At 55.2% G+C, this 16,145-nt stretch overlaps 3 protein-coding genes and 1 non-coding gene across 6 annotated transcripts in view; 2 read left to right on the forward strand and 2 right to left on the reverse strand.

The window, feature by feature from the left end:
• Slc25a22 (solute carrier family 25 member 22) overlaps positions 1-287 on the reverse strand; it is a 6,411-nt gene extending 6,124 nt beyond the window's left edge. For both annotated transcript variants that reach the window (XM_010640363.2, XM_010640360.2), the window contains exon 1: positions 19-287. The gene's annotated coding sequence lies outside the window, so the exon portion shown is untranslated. The remainder of the gene's footprint in view (positions 1-18) is intronic.
• An 8-nt stretch (positions 288-295) lies between these two features.
• Positions 296-5,866, reverse strand: Pidd1 (p53-induced death domain protein 1). Its single transcript, XM_033764035.1, has 15 exons — positions 4,875-5,866; positions 4,072-4,485; positions 3,660-3,869; positions 3,516-3,570; positions 3,185-3,386; positions 2,980-3,105; positions 2,678-2,857; positions 2,454-2,601; positions 2,209-2,344; positions 1,983-2,133; positions 1,778-1,901; positions 1,587-1,705; positions 1,401-1,514; positions 1,106-1,305; positions 296-899 (listed from the first exon to the last, which is right to left on the reverse strand). Exons 1-15 carry the CDS (start codon positions 5,179-5,181, stop codon positions 668-670), a joined length of 2,718 nt encoding a protein of 905 aa, XP_033619926.1. The 5' UTR covers positions 5,182-5,866; the 3' UTR covers positions 296-667.
• Positions 5,867-11,475: 5,609 nt separating this feature from the next.
• On the forward strand, positions 11,476-13,908 carry Rplp2 (ribosomal protein lateral stalk subunit P2). 2 transcript variants are annotated; one of them, XM_010640365.3, is made up of 5 exons: positions 11,476-11,583; positions 11,756-11,879; positions 12,572-12,620; positions 13,580-13,678; positions 13,790-13,908. In XM_010640365.3, the coding sequence occupies exons 2-5, from the start codon at positions 11,757-11,759 to the stop codon at positions 13,864-13,866; spliced, it is 348 nt and encodes a 115-aa protein (XP_010638667.1). In that variant the 5' UTR covers positions 11,476-11,583; position 11,756; the 3' UTR covers positions 13,867-13,908. The 2 variants fall into 2 exon arrangements, with proteins under 2 accessions (XP_010638667.1, XP_019065537.1); XM_019209992.2 differs by having other exon boundaries at positions 13,793-13,908.
• On the forward strand, positions 12,645-12,777 carry LOC117286454. The gene has a single exon (XR_004517622.1). It is a non-coding gene; the product is annotated as a small nucleolar RNA SNORA52 (small nucleolar RNA).
• Positions 13,909-16,145: the final 2,237 nt, after the last annotated feature.

Genomic DNA, 16,145 nt, shown 5'->3' on the forward strand with positions numbered 1-16,145 from the left:
TCAGCCCACCACACTCACGACTCCACCGCCACCGCGCTCCTCTCCTCCTATGTGCGCCCGGCCCCGCCCGCCTAGCCCGGCGCAAGCTTCGGCTCCCCCTGCTGGCCGCTCAGGGGTGGTCCGCTCATAGGGGCCTCCCTGGTCTCTGGACAGAGGGGGACCTGGGCTGCTCTGGCCCCGCGCTGGTGGGCAGGCTGAGGCAGTCCTACCACCCAGGGTACGTATGCCCAGCTGCCTCACTCTTCACTTTTGTTTTTGTGGAAGGGTCTTGAGTTCAGGCTGGCCTCGAACTCACTCTATAGCCCATATGGGCCTCAGATTCAAGGTGATCCTTCTGCCTGTCTCACAAGGGCTGAGATTACAGGCACGAAAACCAAACCCTCCTCCAGCCTTCACTTTGTAGAGTTCAGCTGACCCTCCCACCCCTGGGAAGACAAGACCAGGAGGCTGGTGGAGGAAAGGGCTGGAGCACAGGGCTGGGCCTGCATCACCAGGCCAGCCCTCCCTCCAATTGCTTCTCCACTGACAAATCAATCAAGCTCTGAGATGGCAAAGGGCACATTGCAGCTTGTTGCACAAGGGGTGCTATCAGGGCACAATCAGGGCTGGGTACAGTGAAGGCCAGCTCCGAGCCTGTGGACTAGGCTGGCTCAGGCTCTAGGGGCTGCTAAGAGGAAGTGCCTGGCAGGGTGGGGTCCTTGAGTGCCAAGCCTGTGCGACGAATGCTGTCCTGGTACTTGTGGCGGCCAAGCTCCAAGACTGCCCGCACCTCATCAGCTACATCCCGCCGGTCACTCTTCTCCAGGGCCTGCACCAGGCGCCCTACTGCCCCCAGCTGTCCAGCCTGGTGCTCCGCCCAGGAGAAGAGCATGTGGCGAATCTGCCCGTCCAGGTCATCCCTTGGAGGAAGAGAGGGGTGGTAAGAGGAGTACTGCCCAGCACTATGCACCACCCTGGGGCTTGCTCCCCACTCGTTGGGCTGCTGGGGCCAGACCCCTCCTCTCCAGCCTGGTGCTGGCCCAGCTCCCACCTCCTGGGAAGGACAAGCACCACCCCCCTGAGGGACAAGCAGGCCCAAGGCCAAGGCAGGAGGAGGGAGGCTCACCGGAACTTGTGCCGGATGCGCTCCAGCTCGTGATATGGCAAGCCCAGGTGCAGGGCCACAGCTGGCCAGTCAGGACCCAGCCGCCCTGCCACACTCAGCAGGTTGCTCTGAGTCAGAAAGCCGGTCTCAGCATCACCCAGGTTCAGGGGCACCAGGGAGAGGCCAGGCCCCTGCCTGTGCCCTGCAGACGTCCGGAACCTCTGTGCGGAGAAAGGAATCCAATTAGCCTGACGTCACCCTCCAGTCTCTGCTCATCCCCAGGGTTTTCTCCCTCTCCTCCTGCAGCTTGTCACACCGGCAGCTTGATGGGCAGGGTGGCCATCCACAGGGCATCTGCACCCTTCTTCTGCCGTGCAGCCTCGGCCTCCTGAGGCACCTCTCTGGGCACTGAGCCACGGTAGAAGGACACCTGAGGAGGATAGGGTTTCAGGGCTCTAGTCTCTCCCCAGGCAGCCGGGGGGGGCCCCACCTCAGTATCCACCTGGCCTCGAACAGCCTGAGTCTCCCGGTCCAGGGCGGTGGTAATGTAGACTTCCTTCATATTTTTCAAGTGTGAGTAGAAGACAAAGCAGATCCGGCCTTCCACACAGTCTGGGCGATCTGGGGGTAGAGGACAGCTCAGCAGGGACTGTAGAAGGGGTAGACCCAGGCCCTTGGGACAGGGGAGCCTACCAGCATCCACTTCAATGCCCCGCTCAAAGGCAGCAAAGAACTTCTCTCCCTCGAACATCTCCACAGTGTCAGAGGGCTCAGGGCCACGGTAGCGCTCCAGCAGTCGCCTCAGGGTGGCATCAACCTGCAAGACACCACACAGCTTGGAGCCAGAGCCCTGTACCTCTGGCCTTTGGGTCACACCCTCCGGTTTCCCAGGCCCCACCTTGTTCCGGGGCAGGCACTGCAGCAGCACCTGCTCAGGGTCCCGGCGGCGCTGCAGAGCAATGAGGTTGACCTGGTGAAGCCGCAGCCGCTCCCAAGCCTTGCGCGCCAGGCCCTCCACACAGGTCTTGGTGGTGTACCACAACCAGTACCTGGGATGGCAGGGTGAGATGTAGCTGGACAGGCAAGAGGGTGACACTGCGGAGGTAGGTAAGAGGGGTACTGACCAGGAGAAATGTGTGACCTGGAAGCGTGCATATAGGTGAGTGAGCTCCAGGGCCACCTGGGCTGTGATGTCATCCCAGGTGGCTGCAGGAGGGGCCCGGTACAGCAGGTGCAGGCGGGAGCGGTCTAGACTGAAGCCTGGACAGGAAGGGGAGCAGGCTGAGCCCCTGGCTGAGGTTCCCCTTTCGAGCATCATCCTCTCTACTCATGGCCACAGGTCCCTAGATGCAGGATGGCAGCCTCTCACCTGTGACACCAGGGGGTAGGGGCAGCTGCACGGTGACTGGGCAGAGGAAGCCAGCAGGGCTGTGCTGTGTGAGGCACAGCAAGGGGCTCACAGAAGCCTCAGGCTCCCCCAGGAGGGCTCGTAGCTCCCGGCCAGCCATGCGTACCACCTGGACAAAGGACAGGGCCCTGAGTACCCCCTGTGTGCAGGGCCATCTGCTACCCTGGGCACCGCCCCCGCTGCACCTGCATGGAGACATGACGAGGCTCCTCAGTGGCCCCTGGAGGGAAGATGACCTTGACTTCCGGATGACCCGAGGAGCACAACAGCGTCCCCTCTGGTGGTACAATGCAGGTATTGGACACAGGGCGTAAAACCACAAGGAACCAGGAGAAGTGAGGTACCTGGCAGTGAGCCCAGAGCCGCTGGGTGGCATTGGGGGACAGGGGCGGAGGGAAGCAGAGTCAAGGCAAAGTTCATGGCCCGAGTAGATGGGGTCTAGGGGCTGCTCTCTGCCCCTCTCTCCACAGGCCCAGGTAGCCCTCACCTTTGGGGCCTCTTCCTCCAGGTGAGTCTCCAGGTCCCTCCAGCTGTCCTCACTCCGAGTCCTGACCACCACCTCATGGCAACGACGGGCCCGTGGTGGGACAAAAAGCAGCCACAGGCTCACATCCTGCCAGATGACAGTGGTGTGAGGGCTGGGGGCCAGCCTGGGGCCTCTGCTCCCTCCCCCTGCCCCACACTGGCCATGCCTGCTGGAAGGCCACGCCATGTGGCCACAGCTCCAGGACACCACTGAGCAGAGAATCATGAGGACCCAGGGAGACGAGGCTTGGCTCCGGCAGCCACAGTCGATAGTGGATGGTGACAGGGACCGCAGTGGCCCCAGCTGGGAACTGCAGGCGGACACCGCAGGCTAGAGTCACAGAGCAGCCTTGTGGGGTTACAGGGAAGCTGTGAGGAAAGGGTTGGTGAGGTCAGACACAGGAGGTCTATCTGCTGGAGCCAGGAGACTCTTGAAGCATGGGGAAGATATCCAGTGTGGCCAGGAAACAGGGGGGCTGTCTCTTTCCCACCCCGTACCTATTCACATCTGAAGTCAGGAACAGAGTGGGCATCTCCAGATCCTGGGGTGTCCCTGTACAGGAGACAGGCCAGCCCTTAGGATGCGGATGGTGCCCATATCCGCTCTGCGGCTTGGCCTAGCTCTCCCCACACCAAGCCTACCTGAGCGGGTTGAGAAGTCTGGTGAGGCTTCACCCAGGGGGTTCCCCTGTAGGCATACACAAGGGGCGTCCAGTAGCTCAGGGGGCAGGTTCCGGAGCTGGTTGTCTCTCAGATCCAGCCGTGTGAGCAAGGGGAGGTGGGCCAAGCCAGCAGGCACTGAGGTCAGGAGGTTGCTGTGCAGAACAAGGAGCTGCAGGGATTGCAATCCCACTGCAGGCAAGCACAGGCTTAGGGTCAATGAAGACCACACAGGGCCTCCAAGGAACCACCAAGCTGCACAGGGGTCCCCACAGCCCAAGGAGGCAGAGGGCAGCAAGGAGGCAGGCAGCAAAGGGGGAAGGCTTATGCGTGGTGAAGCCATAGTGCAGGGGCCTAGGTGGAGGTGTAGGCCCAGGCCATGACTGCTACTCACCAAGGGAAGCTGGGAGGCTCCGAAGCCGGTTGGAGGCCAGATTGAGCTCACTCAGGTTGCTCAGACCTCCAATCTCAGGGGGCAGAGTGTCTAGGAGGTTCTCGGAGAGGTCAAGGCGCTGCAGGGTAGCCAGGGCCCCCAGTGCTGTGGGCAGCCTCTGCAGGAGGTTGTGTGTCACAGCAAGGAAGGTGAGGGTGGGCAGGGCCCCCAAGGCCTCTGGCAGCTCCGACAGGTGGTTGTAAGACAACAGAAGGGTGCCCAGGCCACGAAGCTGTGGGACACAGGCTGGCAGTGTCTCCAGACTATTGAAGCTCAGGTCTAGGTGGACCAGGTGGGCCAGGCCACTCAGGGCAGTAGGCAACGTGGTCAGGGTGCCCCGGAGGCAGGCACCCAGGGCACCCCGGCTTTGCCCTCCTAGAAGTGGGGGAGGTGAATGTGGTCAGACTCAGGGTCTTAGCTGTACCCTGCAGCCAGACAAAGTCACTGGTGAGACTTAGCCCAGCCAGATGAAGAAGGACAGAGACACCCACCAGAGGGTCAGAGATATCGGAGGGACAAAGATATTGAGAGGCAGACGGAAGGAGAAGGGCTAAAGGCCGCTGACAGCATCACTCTTCACCACCCCAGTGGGCAGCTTCAGGGTTCAGGAGCCAAGGGGACCAGGGACAGGACAGGGGTTCGTATCTGGGGAGCTGGAAGAGAGGCCAGAGATAGGGTGGGGCCAATGTTGCCTTTGAGAACTAAGAAGCAGAGGTTCAGGGAGACAGAGGTAAGAGAAGGACACCAGGCACGAAGGGGCTCACCTTTGAGGACCAGAGAGCGGAGGTGCAGCTGGCTCCAGGGCACCTGGGCCAGGGTGGTCTCTAGCAGCCGAGGGTTCTCGTGGGTGCTCAGCTGCAAGAACTCCACCTGCAGCAGCGGTGAGGGCTGCTGGGCACACAGGTGCAACAGCCGGTGGCAGCCCCCAGGGTATAGGTCCAAGTTCAGCCAGTTCCCAGCCAAGACAGGAGGCGGCCCAGGCTTGGCATCCACAGTCTGCACTGCAAGTCCTGCCGTGTCTTCTGCAGCTCCCGCTTTCTCCAGCTCCAACCCCTCCACCACCGCAGCCATCGCCCACCGATGGTCCTCCAGGGACAGGCATGTCCCAGCTTGTCAGGCAAGCCTGCTCAGGCGGGGCCCAGGGCGGCTGCAGAGGCAGGCAAGAATAGGCAGCAGTGGGGGCTGGGACCCTCCTCCCACGGGGTACCGGAGGGAGGCTGGAGGCCAGAGCCCTCAGTCCAGCCATCAGACCCAGAGCCAGCCCAAGGCCAGGGCTGATCAGCGTGGGGAGTTCCTGTAGTCACTGCAGCTCCGGGGGGTGCAACTCTGCTGTTAAAGGGCCGAGCTGGAATCTCATGGCGGGGTAGGGGACAAGACAAGGAGATCCTGCCACAGTAGCAGCTGGACAGCCTTGTTTGCAGGGGGGCAGGCGTGGGCTTTCCTGTCTTAATTCTGGAATTTGGCCAAATGACTCCTAGACCTATGGAGCCATCCGGATCCCCCAGCCCAGGTCTGGGGATGGGAACCCACCTTCAGACTTCACACATCAGTTTTCGGAACGCCCAGTACCTCATCTATCCTGAGGGTGACAGGGAGGGCAGTGGGGGGGAAAGGGCCACGGGACTCCACTTCGCAGCCGGGGCAGGTGCTCCCGCCGCCGCTTTCGCGTCACACGTAGGTCCGTCCGCGAGCCGGGGCACAGCACAGCACGTGGGGCCGCTCCTCCAGCGTCCCTGCTCTGCGCTTTGGGCGCCGGTTCCCGCCCGCGCGCTTCCGGGTAGTCAGGGCCCGCCTCTCCCCGCCCCCTGCCCGCCCTCGCCGCGGGTTTCCACTGCTCTGGCAGCCTGCGCAGCTGCACCCAGGTCCCGCCCTGGCCCTGACCACAGCCTTCCCCCCTCCCGCTTCCCGCTCCTGGTAAGGGCAGCGTTGCGGGGGGTGGGGGGACCCACACTCCCTAAATTCTGGGTGTGAGACCGTCTGGGACTATGTGGTTGCACTCCTAGATGGTGATACCAGAGCAGGATTTGGTTTCTTAGGGGGGAAACTTCTGTCCCACAGCACCCGCCACCCAGATGCCAGCTCCAAGGGCCTCCTCGGTGAAGCCTCCCGGACCTCCTTAGATCTGCAGTCTCGGCTCAGAGGACCCTTCTATGGGCATCGCTCCCCAACTCTGCCTCCCTGAATCCCCTCCTCTAGCCGCCCCCCCGCCGCCTGAAAGAGAAAGGAAAAAGACAAGGAGGCTCTAGGAAGTGGGAAGGGTAGAGGAAAGGAAAAAAGGGACAAGAAAAAATATGAGAAAAGGAAAAAATGGAAACACAGTATCTAAATAGGGGAGGGCAGAGGGGGTAAAGGGAGGGGAAGGGGTATGGGGAAAAAATGAGAACTAAGATCTGAAGTGTAAAGGTACAAGATCCTAATGATGAATGTAACTGTGTTGCATACCTAAAAAATACCAGTAAGGGGCCGGGAATTTAGCTCAGCGGTTCCGTGGCCTGCCTTGCAAGCAAAAGGACCCGAGTTCAATCCCCAGTACCAAAAAAAAAAAAAGCCGGGCATGGTGGTGCACGCCTGTAATCCTAGCATTTGGGAGGCTGAGTCAGGAGGATCGCTGTGAGTTCAAGACCAGCCTGGGCTACATAGTGAGTTCTAGGTCAGTCTCAACTACATAGTGAGGCCCTCTCTCAAAAAAAAAAAAAAAAAAAAAGCCAGTCACAGGTAGCATGTGGTAGTGTAGGTAGATAGACATTAACAGGCCTGAGGAGGGAGGGGGATCCAAAATAGCCTGCACTGGTAATTAATTACAGAAACACTCCAACAATACATATATAATCATTGGTTAGGTCTCGGACCTAAAGTGACCACAGAGCACAGAGGTGTCTTCAGATCACACACAGTGCAGATACCTGGCCACCTGGCTGACTAACTCCAGAGCAAAATACACAGCGTTCCTTGCTGCTCGAGCTACAGCTCAATTATATCAGGAAAAGAAATGTTCTTTAAAGACCTTCTTGCCTTGGCCTGGGACCTCCTTTAAACTAAGAACTTCTCTTTCTCTGCTGGGTGTGGTTTTGCACACCTGTAATCCCAGCACTTGGGAGGCTGAGGCAGAAGGATTGCTGCAAGTTCAAGGACAGCCTGGACTACAAAGGGAGACCCTGCCTCAAAAAAACCAAAAATTAAAAAAAAATTATCTTTTTCAAACTTCCATAAATTCATTACATGACTGAAGTCCCTGAGGAAACACTGACCATCTAAGAAGGCCAAGAAAGTATTCTGGAATTCCTAAGCAACTTCTAAGTAAAGTGGTGATAAGCATCATAATTACCCCAGTTCCCTGGACTCCAGCATCCAGACTTCCAAATTCAAAAGCAGAGCAGATGCCTTTGTGGCAATGGCCACCTGAAGTGTTAACTCTTTCCGAAGCCACTTTACAGCAAATTCTACCTAGACTTCTGCACCGTCTGTGTGTCTTGATTGAATTCTTTCATCAAGGAGACAACCAAGATCGTAGAAAGCAAGGGTCTGGTTCCTCACTGCATCAGGACCTGACTTCTGGGTAACAGGGGCACACCCCTGTAATCCTAGCATTCTGGGAGATAGGCAGAAGGACACAGTCTAAGCAGTTTAGTGACTTAGAGAGACCCTGTGTTGATATAAAACTTAAAAAAGGGCTAACAGCCAGTTGTGGTGGAACATTCTTGTACTACCAGCACTCAGGAGGCTGAGTCAGGAGGGCCACTGATTTTGAGGCCAGCCTGGACTACACAGTGAGACCCTGTCTTTAAAAGGGCGTGAGTGGGTGGCTCAGTGTGAAGCCCCTGGGTTCAGTACAGAAAAGAAACAAAATTCTGATATGTGGTACAAAACAGATAGACCTTAAAAACATTACTTCAAATGAAAGAAGGAAGTGCAGAGAGGCCATGCAGGCACTGGTGCAATGTGTGGTTGCCATGGCAGAGCTGCAGCAGCTCCAAGTGCAGGAAGCAGTGGCCTCCATGGTGAGAGTGTGGATAGAGCATCCAGGAGATGCAGGAACCACATTCATGGCAGTGACAAAGCCAAAGATTGCAGGATCCAAGAAGTAAGGACTCCAGGGTAGATGGCAGCTGGGCAGCTGGGTGACTGTGTGGATGACCCTATGAGCCTCATTCCAACTATAACCAAGAGGATGGAGTCTTTCTCATTCATTGGGAAATAAGTCTTTCCCGGACCCTGCTTCCTCTACGTTTGGATGCCAGATCAAATGGAAAAAAACTGGTGCTAATATTTAAGTCAAAGATAGCACAAGAGAATATTTTAGAGCCTAAATTTCATGTGGTAAGGCCTTATCTCTGCAGTAGAGCTCTCCCTTGTATGAATCCAATGCTCTCCAAAGTATTAGATTCTTCTCACTACACAGATGCCATGTGGCTGGTTGGCAGGTTCCTCCAACCTGCCTGTGACCTGGTGGAGTTGCAGATGTGTCTTTATTTGTAGTCAACCTCCTCTTTACCACAAGTGTCACCACACTATTTTCTATAACTTGTTAAATAGAATCTAGGAGATTATTAATTTAGAAGGGGGGAAAAAGGTTTCCAGATCTTCATTTTACTTGACTTTTTATATGTAAGGGCATCAAGTTGAGCCAGGTGTGGTGGCACACACCTGTGACCCAGCACTTAGGAAGTTAAAGCAAGGGGATCACAGTGAGTTTGAGGGCAGCCTGGGCTAATTGTGGGTTTAAAGTGAGTTTGTGCTGCATAATGAGACTGTCTCAAAAACACCACAAGGGGAGAAAAAAAAAAAAAAAGATTTGCAGTTGAGAGGAAGAATAGTTTAGATAAGAACTCTGAAAGGTTGTGAATAGAGATTTGTTTTTAGCCACTGAGATAAGGGTGTGCATTTCTTGAAATTCCTACTCTGCATCTTTAAACCTGAAGACCCTTTGAAAAGAAAACAGGAGTCAGTGTCACACACACTATATGGAGATGTGGAAAGCAGAGCTCCTCACTGGCTTATGCACCTGGAGGCTTTTTGCAGCAGTAACAGGACAACCTTAGTGTCACTTTTCCCCTGAACGGTATAGGGTACTGATTGTAACATAGATGCCAGTATCCCGAAATGAACAGTGAAGTAAACACTGTTGCCCAGGTAAAAGAGTTGTAAACCACCAAATTTGAAGAAATCTGTTTTCTATAGAAAGAATAAAAACCCAAACTCAGCACTGCTTACTTAGACCCCTGAATTTAACAGAGCCTTACAGAGATAATCCTCTGTCAACAGAAAGGTCAGAAAGTAAGCAACTTGATCTAGGATAAAATGTGGTTTATTTAGAGTAAGGGGGTGGGGCAATTCTCCCATCACCAACTACCATTTTTGCCTAGGGTATTTGCAACATGCAATGTTCCCAAACCTGCATAGCCCCTTATCTTTTTTTTTTAACTTAATACTTTTTTTTTCGGTACTAGGGATTGAACTTGGATCCTTGCACTTGCAAGGCAGTTTACTTAATTTTATGTTACCCATTCCCCCCTCCCATGTGGTACCTTATCTTTTACATGAAGACCATGCTATCTTTTACTTATTACTTGAAATGAAAATATAAACTGGGCATAGTGGCACATGCCAATAATCTCAGCACTCAGGAGGTTGAGGCAGGATAACCCTGAGTTCAAGGCCAGCCTGGGATACACAGTGAGTTTAAGGCTAACATGAATTACATAGCAAGAACCTGTCTCAAAAACAAAACATAACAAAACAAACAACAACAACAAAAAAAACCCACGCTCTCCCCCATACAACAAAAAAGAATAGTGTGTTCGCTGTATCAAGATTGTTTTCCTAGTGGTTTGGTTTTAAAATAGAGATGGGTGTGGGATGCAGGCCTGTAATCTCAGCACTTGGGAGGCTGAAGCAGGAGGACTGCTGCAAGTTTGAGGCCAGCCTGGGCTACACAGTTCAAGGCCAGTTTGGACTACATAGCAAGACCTGTCTCAAACTAAAGAACCCCAGTAAATTATTATTATTATTATTATTATTATTATTTTGGGGGGGTACCGGGGATTGAACTTGGGTCGTTGCACTTGCAAGGCAGCCCAACGAATCGCTGAGCTAAATTCCCGGCCCTCCCCAGTAAATTATTAAGCGTTATTTTACCATTAAAAAAATCACTAGCTGTGTGGGTCTGCCTGTAATCCTAGCTATGAGGAAGCTAAAGCAGAAAAATCACAAGTTGGAGGCCAGCCTAGGCAATTTAGCAAGACTCAAAAAACAAACAAAATGGCTGGGAATGTAGCTCAATGGGAGGGCCCTGGGTTCAGTTCCCATGTGAGAGTTAGGTTACAGGCTGGGCAGTTTAGATGGGGATGCAGATCTAGGACTGCCTAGTATGCTCGAGGTGTTGGTTTTCTACCCAGAACTGGGGTAAAGAAATCAGAAGCTCACATGTCAGATTAAACTATTTCATGTCAGGATGGCCTCCCTAGCCCACTCCAGCTGTGACCTTGAGAAAAAACAAACAAACCGTGGTGTCCATCCTTCACATACGTGTACGTATATAGACTGCCCACACCGCTTGTGATTCTCTCACTTAACGGCCTCGACGTCTTTGCACAACAGCAAATTCTGCAGAGGCATGCGCTGGCTTTCAATACCCCTGAATGCAGCGGAGTTCTTCATATGTGCGTATATCATGTGAATACTGAGGTGTTCTGGATCGACTGGGCCAGGTGGAGGCCGGTCACTCGGGTGTTGCCACTTCCGGGGTGCGGGAATAAACCGATCCTAGGCCACTAATGCCGCCGGCTCCTCTGGGCCCAGCCTGGAGGGCTAACGCTCTGGGCCGCCCAGGTCAATGGGTCACTGCGCGGAGGGTTTGCACCGGCCAGACATGGCGCCACCGGCCCTCCAGGAAGTTGGGCCTCTAGTTGCCGAGTCAGGGACCCCTCTGGGAGTCAGGGAGCCAAACAGCTAAGCACACCTACCGTGCTTCTCCACGCTAGTCCACTTGCGGCTCGCGTACACCTGCGGCCGCCCTTACTTCCAGTCACGATGCACCATGGGACTTGTAGTTCGCCCACCGAGGATGCGTCTTGAGCAAGGCGGCCGCGTTGTATGTTGGGAGATGTAGGCCCCACTCAGCAGGCTGGCGAACTAGTCGCTGAAGAGACGTTGCAGTCTCCTTCAGGTCGACAAGCCCGCCACCCCATAGATTTCGGGGGACACTAGTTCCACGCTTTACGAGCAACATACATTTGAAGCAGCTTTTCACTTTTGCTGAGCGACTTCCAGACTTGGGGGAACCAAACCATGGACCTTCTCCTGTCATCATTGGCTGAGCGTTCCGTTACGTCACTCGTGGGCGCTCTCGCGCAGCGCCGCACGCGCCCAGAGGCTTTTGGGTAACGGTTTACCCCCGCCCCCTGAACCGGGCTCTTCCTTTTGCTTCCCGACGCCACAGAGGTTGCACGCGTGAGGCCTATCTGCCGCCGCCGAGTGAGTAGGCCCGTAGGTTTCGGGTGCGGGCGCGGGGTGAGCGGGAGCCCTGAGGGGCCTCCTGGGGCGGGGGCCTCGGGACTGAGCCCCACGTGGCCCCTCCCGGGACGCCTGGTATGGAGAGAAGGCCACCGAGATCACGCCGCCGCCGCTTTCTCTTGGCCCGCCTTAGTATGCGCTACGTCGCCTCCTACTTGTTGGCCGCTCTCGGAGGCAACCCCTCCCCCAGCGCCAAGGACATCAAGAAGATCCTGGACAGCGTGGGCATCGAGGCAGACGATGACCGGCTTAATAAGGTAGCTGCCGCTTCGGGCCCCCGGCCCCCAGGAATGTGACCTGTGGGCCCGAATGTCTCATTCGGGCGGCCCCTGCGGAGTGTGACCCTGGATTTATCCTCTAAGAGATTGGGAGAGGCCTGCGCCAATCGGCTAGCCAGTGTAGTCTGATGACATGTTTAGTGCAATTCTGACTTATAACTTAAAATTCCCAAAAGCGAGCCAGGCAGTGTCCTACACGCCTGTAATCCTAGTACCATGGGAGGCTGAGGCAGGATCACAGGTTGGAGACCAGCCTGGGCAACTTGGTGAGAGCTTGTTTCAAAATGATAAAAGGGGTGTAGCTCAGCTACCAGGAATCAATTCCTAGTGTTGCAAAAGAAAAAAAAATCTGGAAGCAATTTTATTCTCCATCCCCTTTTTTGGTACTGCTGGGGATCTGACCCAGGGCCTCATGTGTTAGGCAAGTCCTAGCCCAAGACAATTTCAGTGGTCCTTTATTTCACCCTTTATTTAGCTTGTTTGTACACCCACCATGGCAATGAAAGACCATATATCCTTTTCTCACTGCCACATTGGAATTTCAGCAACTAGTTTCAGCTCCCAGCAACCCAAGTCAGAGAACCAGTGTAGCTGATGTTCACCAGATTGGCCAGTACAGGTCACCCACTTTCCTTTGGTAACTGACTGCTGTCTGTGGTTCTCTACTCCAGGTCATCAGTGAGCTGAATGGGAAAAACATTGAAGATGTAATTGCCCAGGGTGAGTTCACTTGTTTAATTTTTATGGTCCATTCTAATTCCTGCTGGTCAACCTATGGCCTGCCAGGTTTCGCTTGTGGACCACAGCACTCTAGAAGCTTGACCTGGAATGAGCAAAGTCTTTTGTGGGCTTACGCTAGAGGTGCTTCTGGACACTCTCATGAATGGTTCTTTAGGTTTCCCTGTGCTCTTACTTTACCTGCCAACTCAGGCATTTTGGGCCTGGCTCTGGCTCTTTTTATCCCCTTGTCCTTTTTGGAGCTTTGGGTCTCTTGTAAACAATTAGTTGAGTGCTGTCTGTGAATAGATTGGGAGCAGGGATCAAGAGTGCCAGGGGTGGCCGGGCGTGGTGGTGCACACCTGTAATCCCAGCACTGGGGAGGATGAGGCAGGAGGATTGCTGTGAATTCGAGACCAGCCTGGACTGCATAGTTCCAGGTTAGTCTCGACTACATAATGAGACCCTGTCTCAAGAAAAAGTGCCAGGGGTGGCCCCAGGCTCCTAGACGCCTTTTCTGGGCAGATGGTTTTCTGGTGGCACCAGGCTGGAGCTGGTGGGACTTGTTTGGACACTGATCTCTTAGTGCAGCATTTCTGTTCCACCCAAGTGACAGGGAGGGCCAGTTCAACAAACTGTGGTCCATGAGCTCACTGCTATGGACAGTGAGCTGATCACTGGCGCAGCAGACACCCTGCCCAGTTGTAAACATGTTTGTCCAACTTGGTGGGAGCCTGTGTGGCTTCCTTGTGGAAGCCAAGTTTCTGGATAGAAGCCTCTTGGTTGGTCAGGGCATGGCGTTCCTGCCCGTGTATAGGAGGGAATACCCTCACGTCCTGGAAGAACGAACGGGATCCTGTGACAGTGCTCAGTAATGATGATCCAGTTTGTTGAGTACAGTGCTGTGCCTGGTGAAACATCCTTTCCTGGGCCCCAGCCTCCACCTCCCCTCTGCTCTGCAGGGATTGGTAAGCTTGCCAGTGTGCCGGCTGGAGGGGCTGTGACTGTCTCTGTTGCCCCTGGCTCTTCAGCTCCTGCTGCTGGTTCTGCCCCTGCTGCAGGTGAGTGGAGGCTGGTGAGTGGGCAGGGGACTGAGCCTTGGACTCGGACTGACAGGGTGGAGTCTGGCTGGGTACTGGGCAGCACTCATGATGTTCCTCTTCTCCCCACAGCAGAGGAGAAGAAAGAAGAGAAGAAGGAGGAGTCTGAGGAATCTGATGATGACATGGGATTTGGCCTGTTTGACTAAACCCCTTCCCCTTTACAAATAAAGCCTTTTTATGTATCATAAGCAGCCTGTGAGTACTTTGTATCAGTTGCAGGGCACCTGTGCTCATGCTTCTGTAAAGACTGAGGTAGGTGGGGCTGTGGCTAAATGGGGAGGAGCAGGACCTGCCTGGGCCACTTCCTGTGGACCTTAAGCAAGGTCCTGGCCCCAGAGGACCTTTAGGCCCAGAACAGTGCAGCATCTTGCGGCTTTTAGGGAGCACCAGGCCAGCTTTGTTCAGAAATACGGGCAGCAGAGGTTGACGAGATGGAAGGTTTGGATGGTATCCAGGGGTCTGCTCAGATGCTTGGTCCTAGGCAGGGTTACAGTTGGCTGCTGGGGTTTCACAGATGAAGCACCTACTTAGCCCACTTTGTGAGGGGGCTCACTGCAGCTGTGGAGGTGACTTAGCAGAGAGCCAAGTGCTTTCTATTATGGGTCTTTTTAGGATGTTTCTCCCAACAGGCTCTGGCCTAGGATCTGGAGCCGAGGACAGGAGAGTTGTATCCCTCCTGTTTCCTGTGTTCCTCCCCAGCCTCTAGCAGTGACTGGCTGTGGGCAGAACCTGCTTTAATGAGGCATGAATTCTACACCCAAAATGGGGAGAGCCCTGGAGCTGGGAGGAGTTGCAAGAGGTACATAACATACTGGGGTCACCGAAGATCCCGAGGTGGGAGGTATAACTTTTTGCTTTTTCTGTGTGGTGATGATAAAACCCAAGGCCTTTTGTGTGCTGTGCTAGCACTGCCACAGAAATACACCCCCAGCTCTGAAGTGCATTTCAAATATGCTGTAGTTGCCCAAGGGATGGGGGTTAGGAGGGTAGGAGTGAAATCCAGAGGCCTTGGACTGATAGATGGAGAAGGGAAAAATTAAGGTCCTGGTAGGGCCTTGGTGCCAGGCACAGTGAGCTACAGGGACTGGGGAGCCCTATGCTTCTGGGCACAGCTGAGTTCAAAGGTGAACCCCAAAGAGAAGGCTGTACTGCCCTGGGTGCAATGAGCATAAGGGAGGGGCACTGCCTGAGTGCTTAGGGTGTCCCTGGGGGTTCAGCCTGACAGGAGTGGTGGGGTTTCCAGGAAGGCCCTTCCCTATTCTGGCTTCTGCCCCCTCTGGCACCTGAGACTCCCAGGGGGCTGAGGAGATGTACCAAAAACAACCAAGCCCTCTGAGGAAATAGGGACAGAGGTCCCCTGCTCTGGAGCAGTACCCGCACCCCCGCCCTGTCTTTGGAGCCGGTTGGGACTCCTGGCTTCCTCCTCAGTGGCCACTCCAATGACCTTTGGGAGCTTCTCCTGTACCACACATTTTGGAGCCTGGCTCTTGTGCATCAGTCTGAATGAACCCTCACCCCACTCCTCAGTGGGTTTGCCACCCATGTATTTGGGGGCTGTCTTGTGGGAAAAAAGGAGTCTGTCTTTTTTTGTTATTTTGAGACAGGGTCTTACTAGTAGTTCAGACTGCTCTGGAACTCACTGTGTAGCCCAGGCTGGTCTCGAACTCAGAGCCATCCTCCTGCCTCAGCCTCCTTAGTGCTGAGGAGTGCAACACCACCCCCGGCTAGGGATCTTTAATGTCCAGTGTGGTCCCAGCCTCCTGCTCTGCCCTCTTCAGTCCCCCACCCTGCCTTTGCCTTGTTAATGCTGTTCATGAGTCCCTCAGAGTTCAGCTTGGTGACCCCTCACCAGGGTCACCCATGACCTCAGGGCACCCGTCTGCCTTTCACTCCCCTTTCTGTGCCCCCAGTGGGCCGGGCAGGGCTGACCTCAGGGCTCTCGGCCTGTTTCTTCACTAGGTCCCCTGAGTAAGGGGCTGCCGTAGAGAGGCTGAGGATCAGGCAGGACGATCCCACAGCATGCCCACAGCCCTGGCCCCTGGGTGGAGCGCTTCTCGAAGGAGGCTGACCTGGATCCTAGCCTCCCACTCAGCCCTGCAATCCCAGAAAAATGCGGAAGGGGCGGGAGGTGACATCACCGGATAATTAGGAGCGGCCTTCGGTCAGACCTCAAATCCGGAAAGCCCCCGCCAGAGGACCACAACTCCGACCCAGGTGCGACCTGGTGAGCGGTGGGCCAGAGGGGGTGCGTACAATCAGGGGCCGCCCGCGGGAGTGTCGGTAGGCTCAGGTTCTCGGTCCGATGGTGATTGTCGCAGGTTCCCTCTCGGAGCGAGCTCCTTAGCGTTGGGTGGGTGTTGCAGGCGGATACGCACATCTAGACCCTCCCCTCGTAGGTCTTACGAGGCCCCCGCGCCGGGCTGCG

Source organism: Fukomys damarensis, unplaced genomic scaffold, assembly GCF_012274545.1.
Source record: "Fukomys damarensis isolate Sample0158 unplaced genomic scaffold, DMR_v1.0_HiC HiC_scaffold_16, whole genome shotgun sequence".
Lineage (NCBI taxonomy): Eukaryota > Metazoa > Chordata > Mammalia > Rodentia > Bathyergidae > Fukomys > Fukomys damarensis.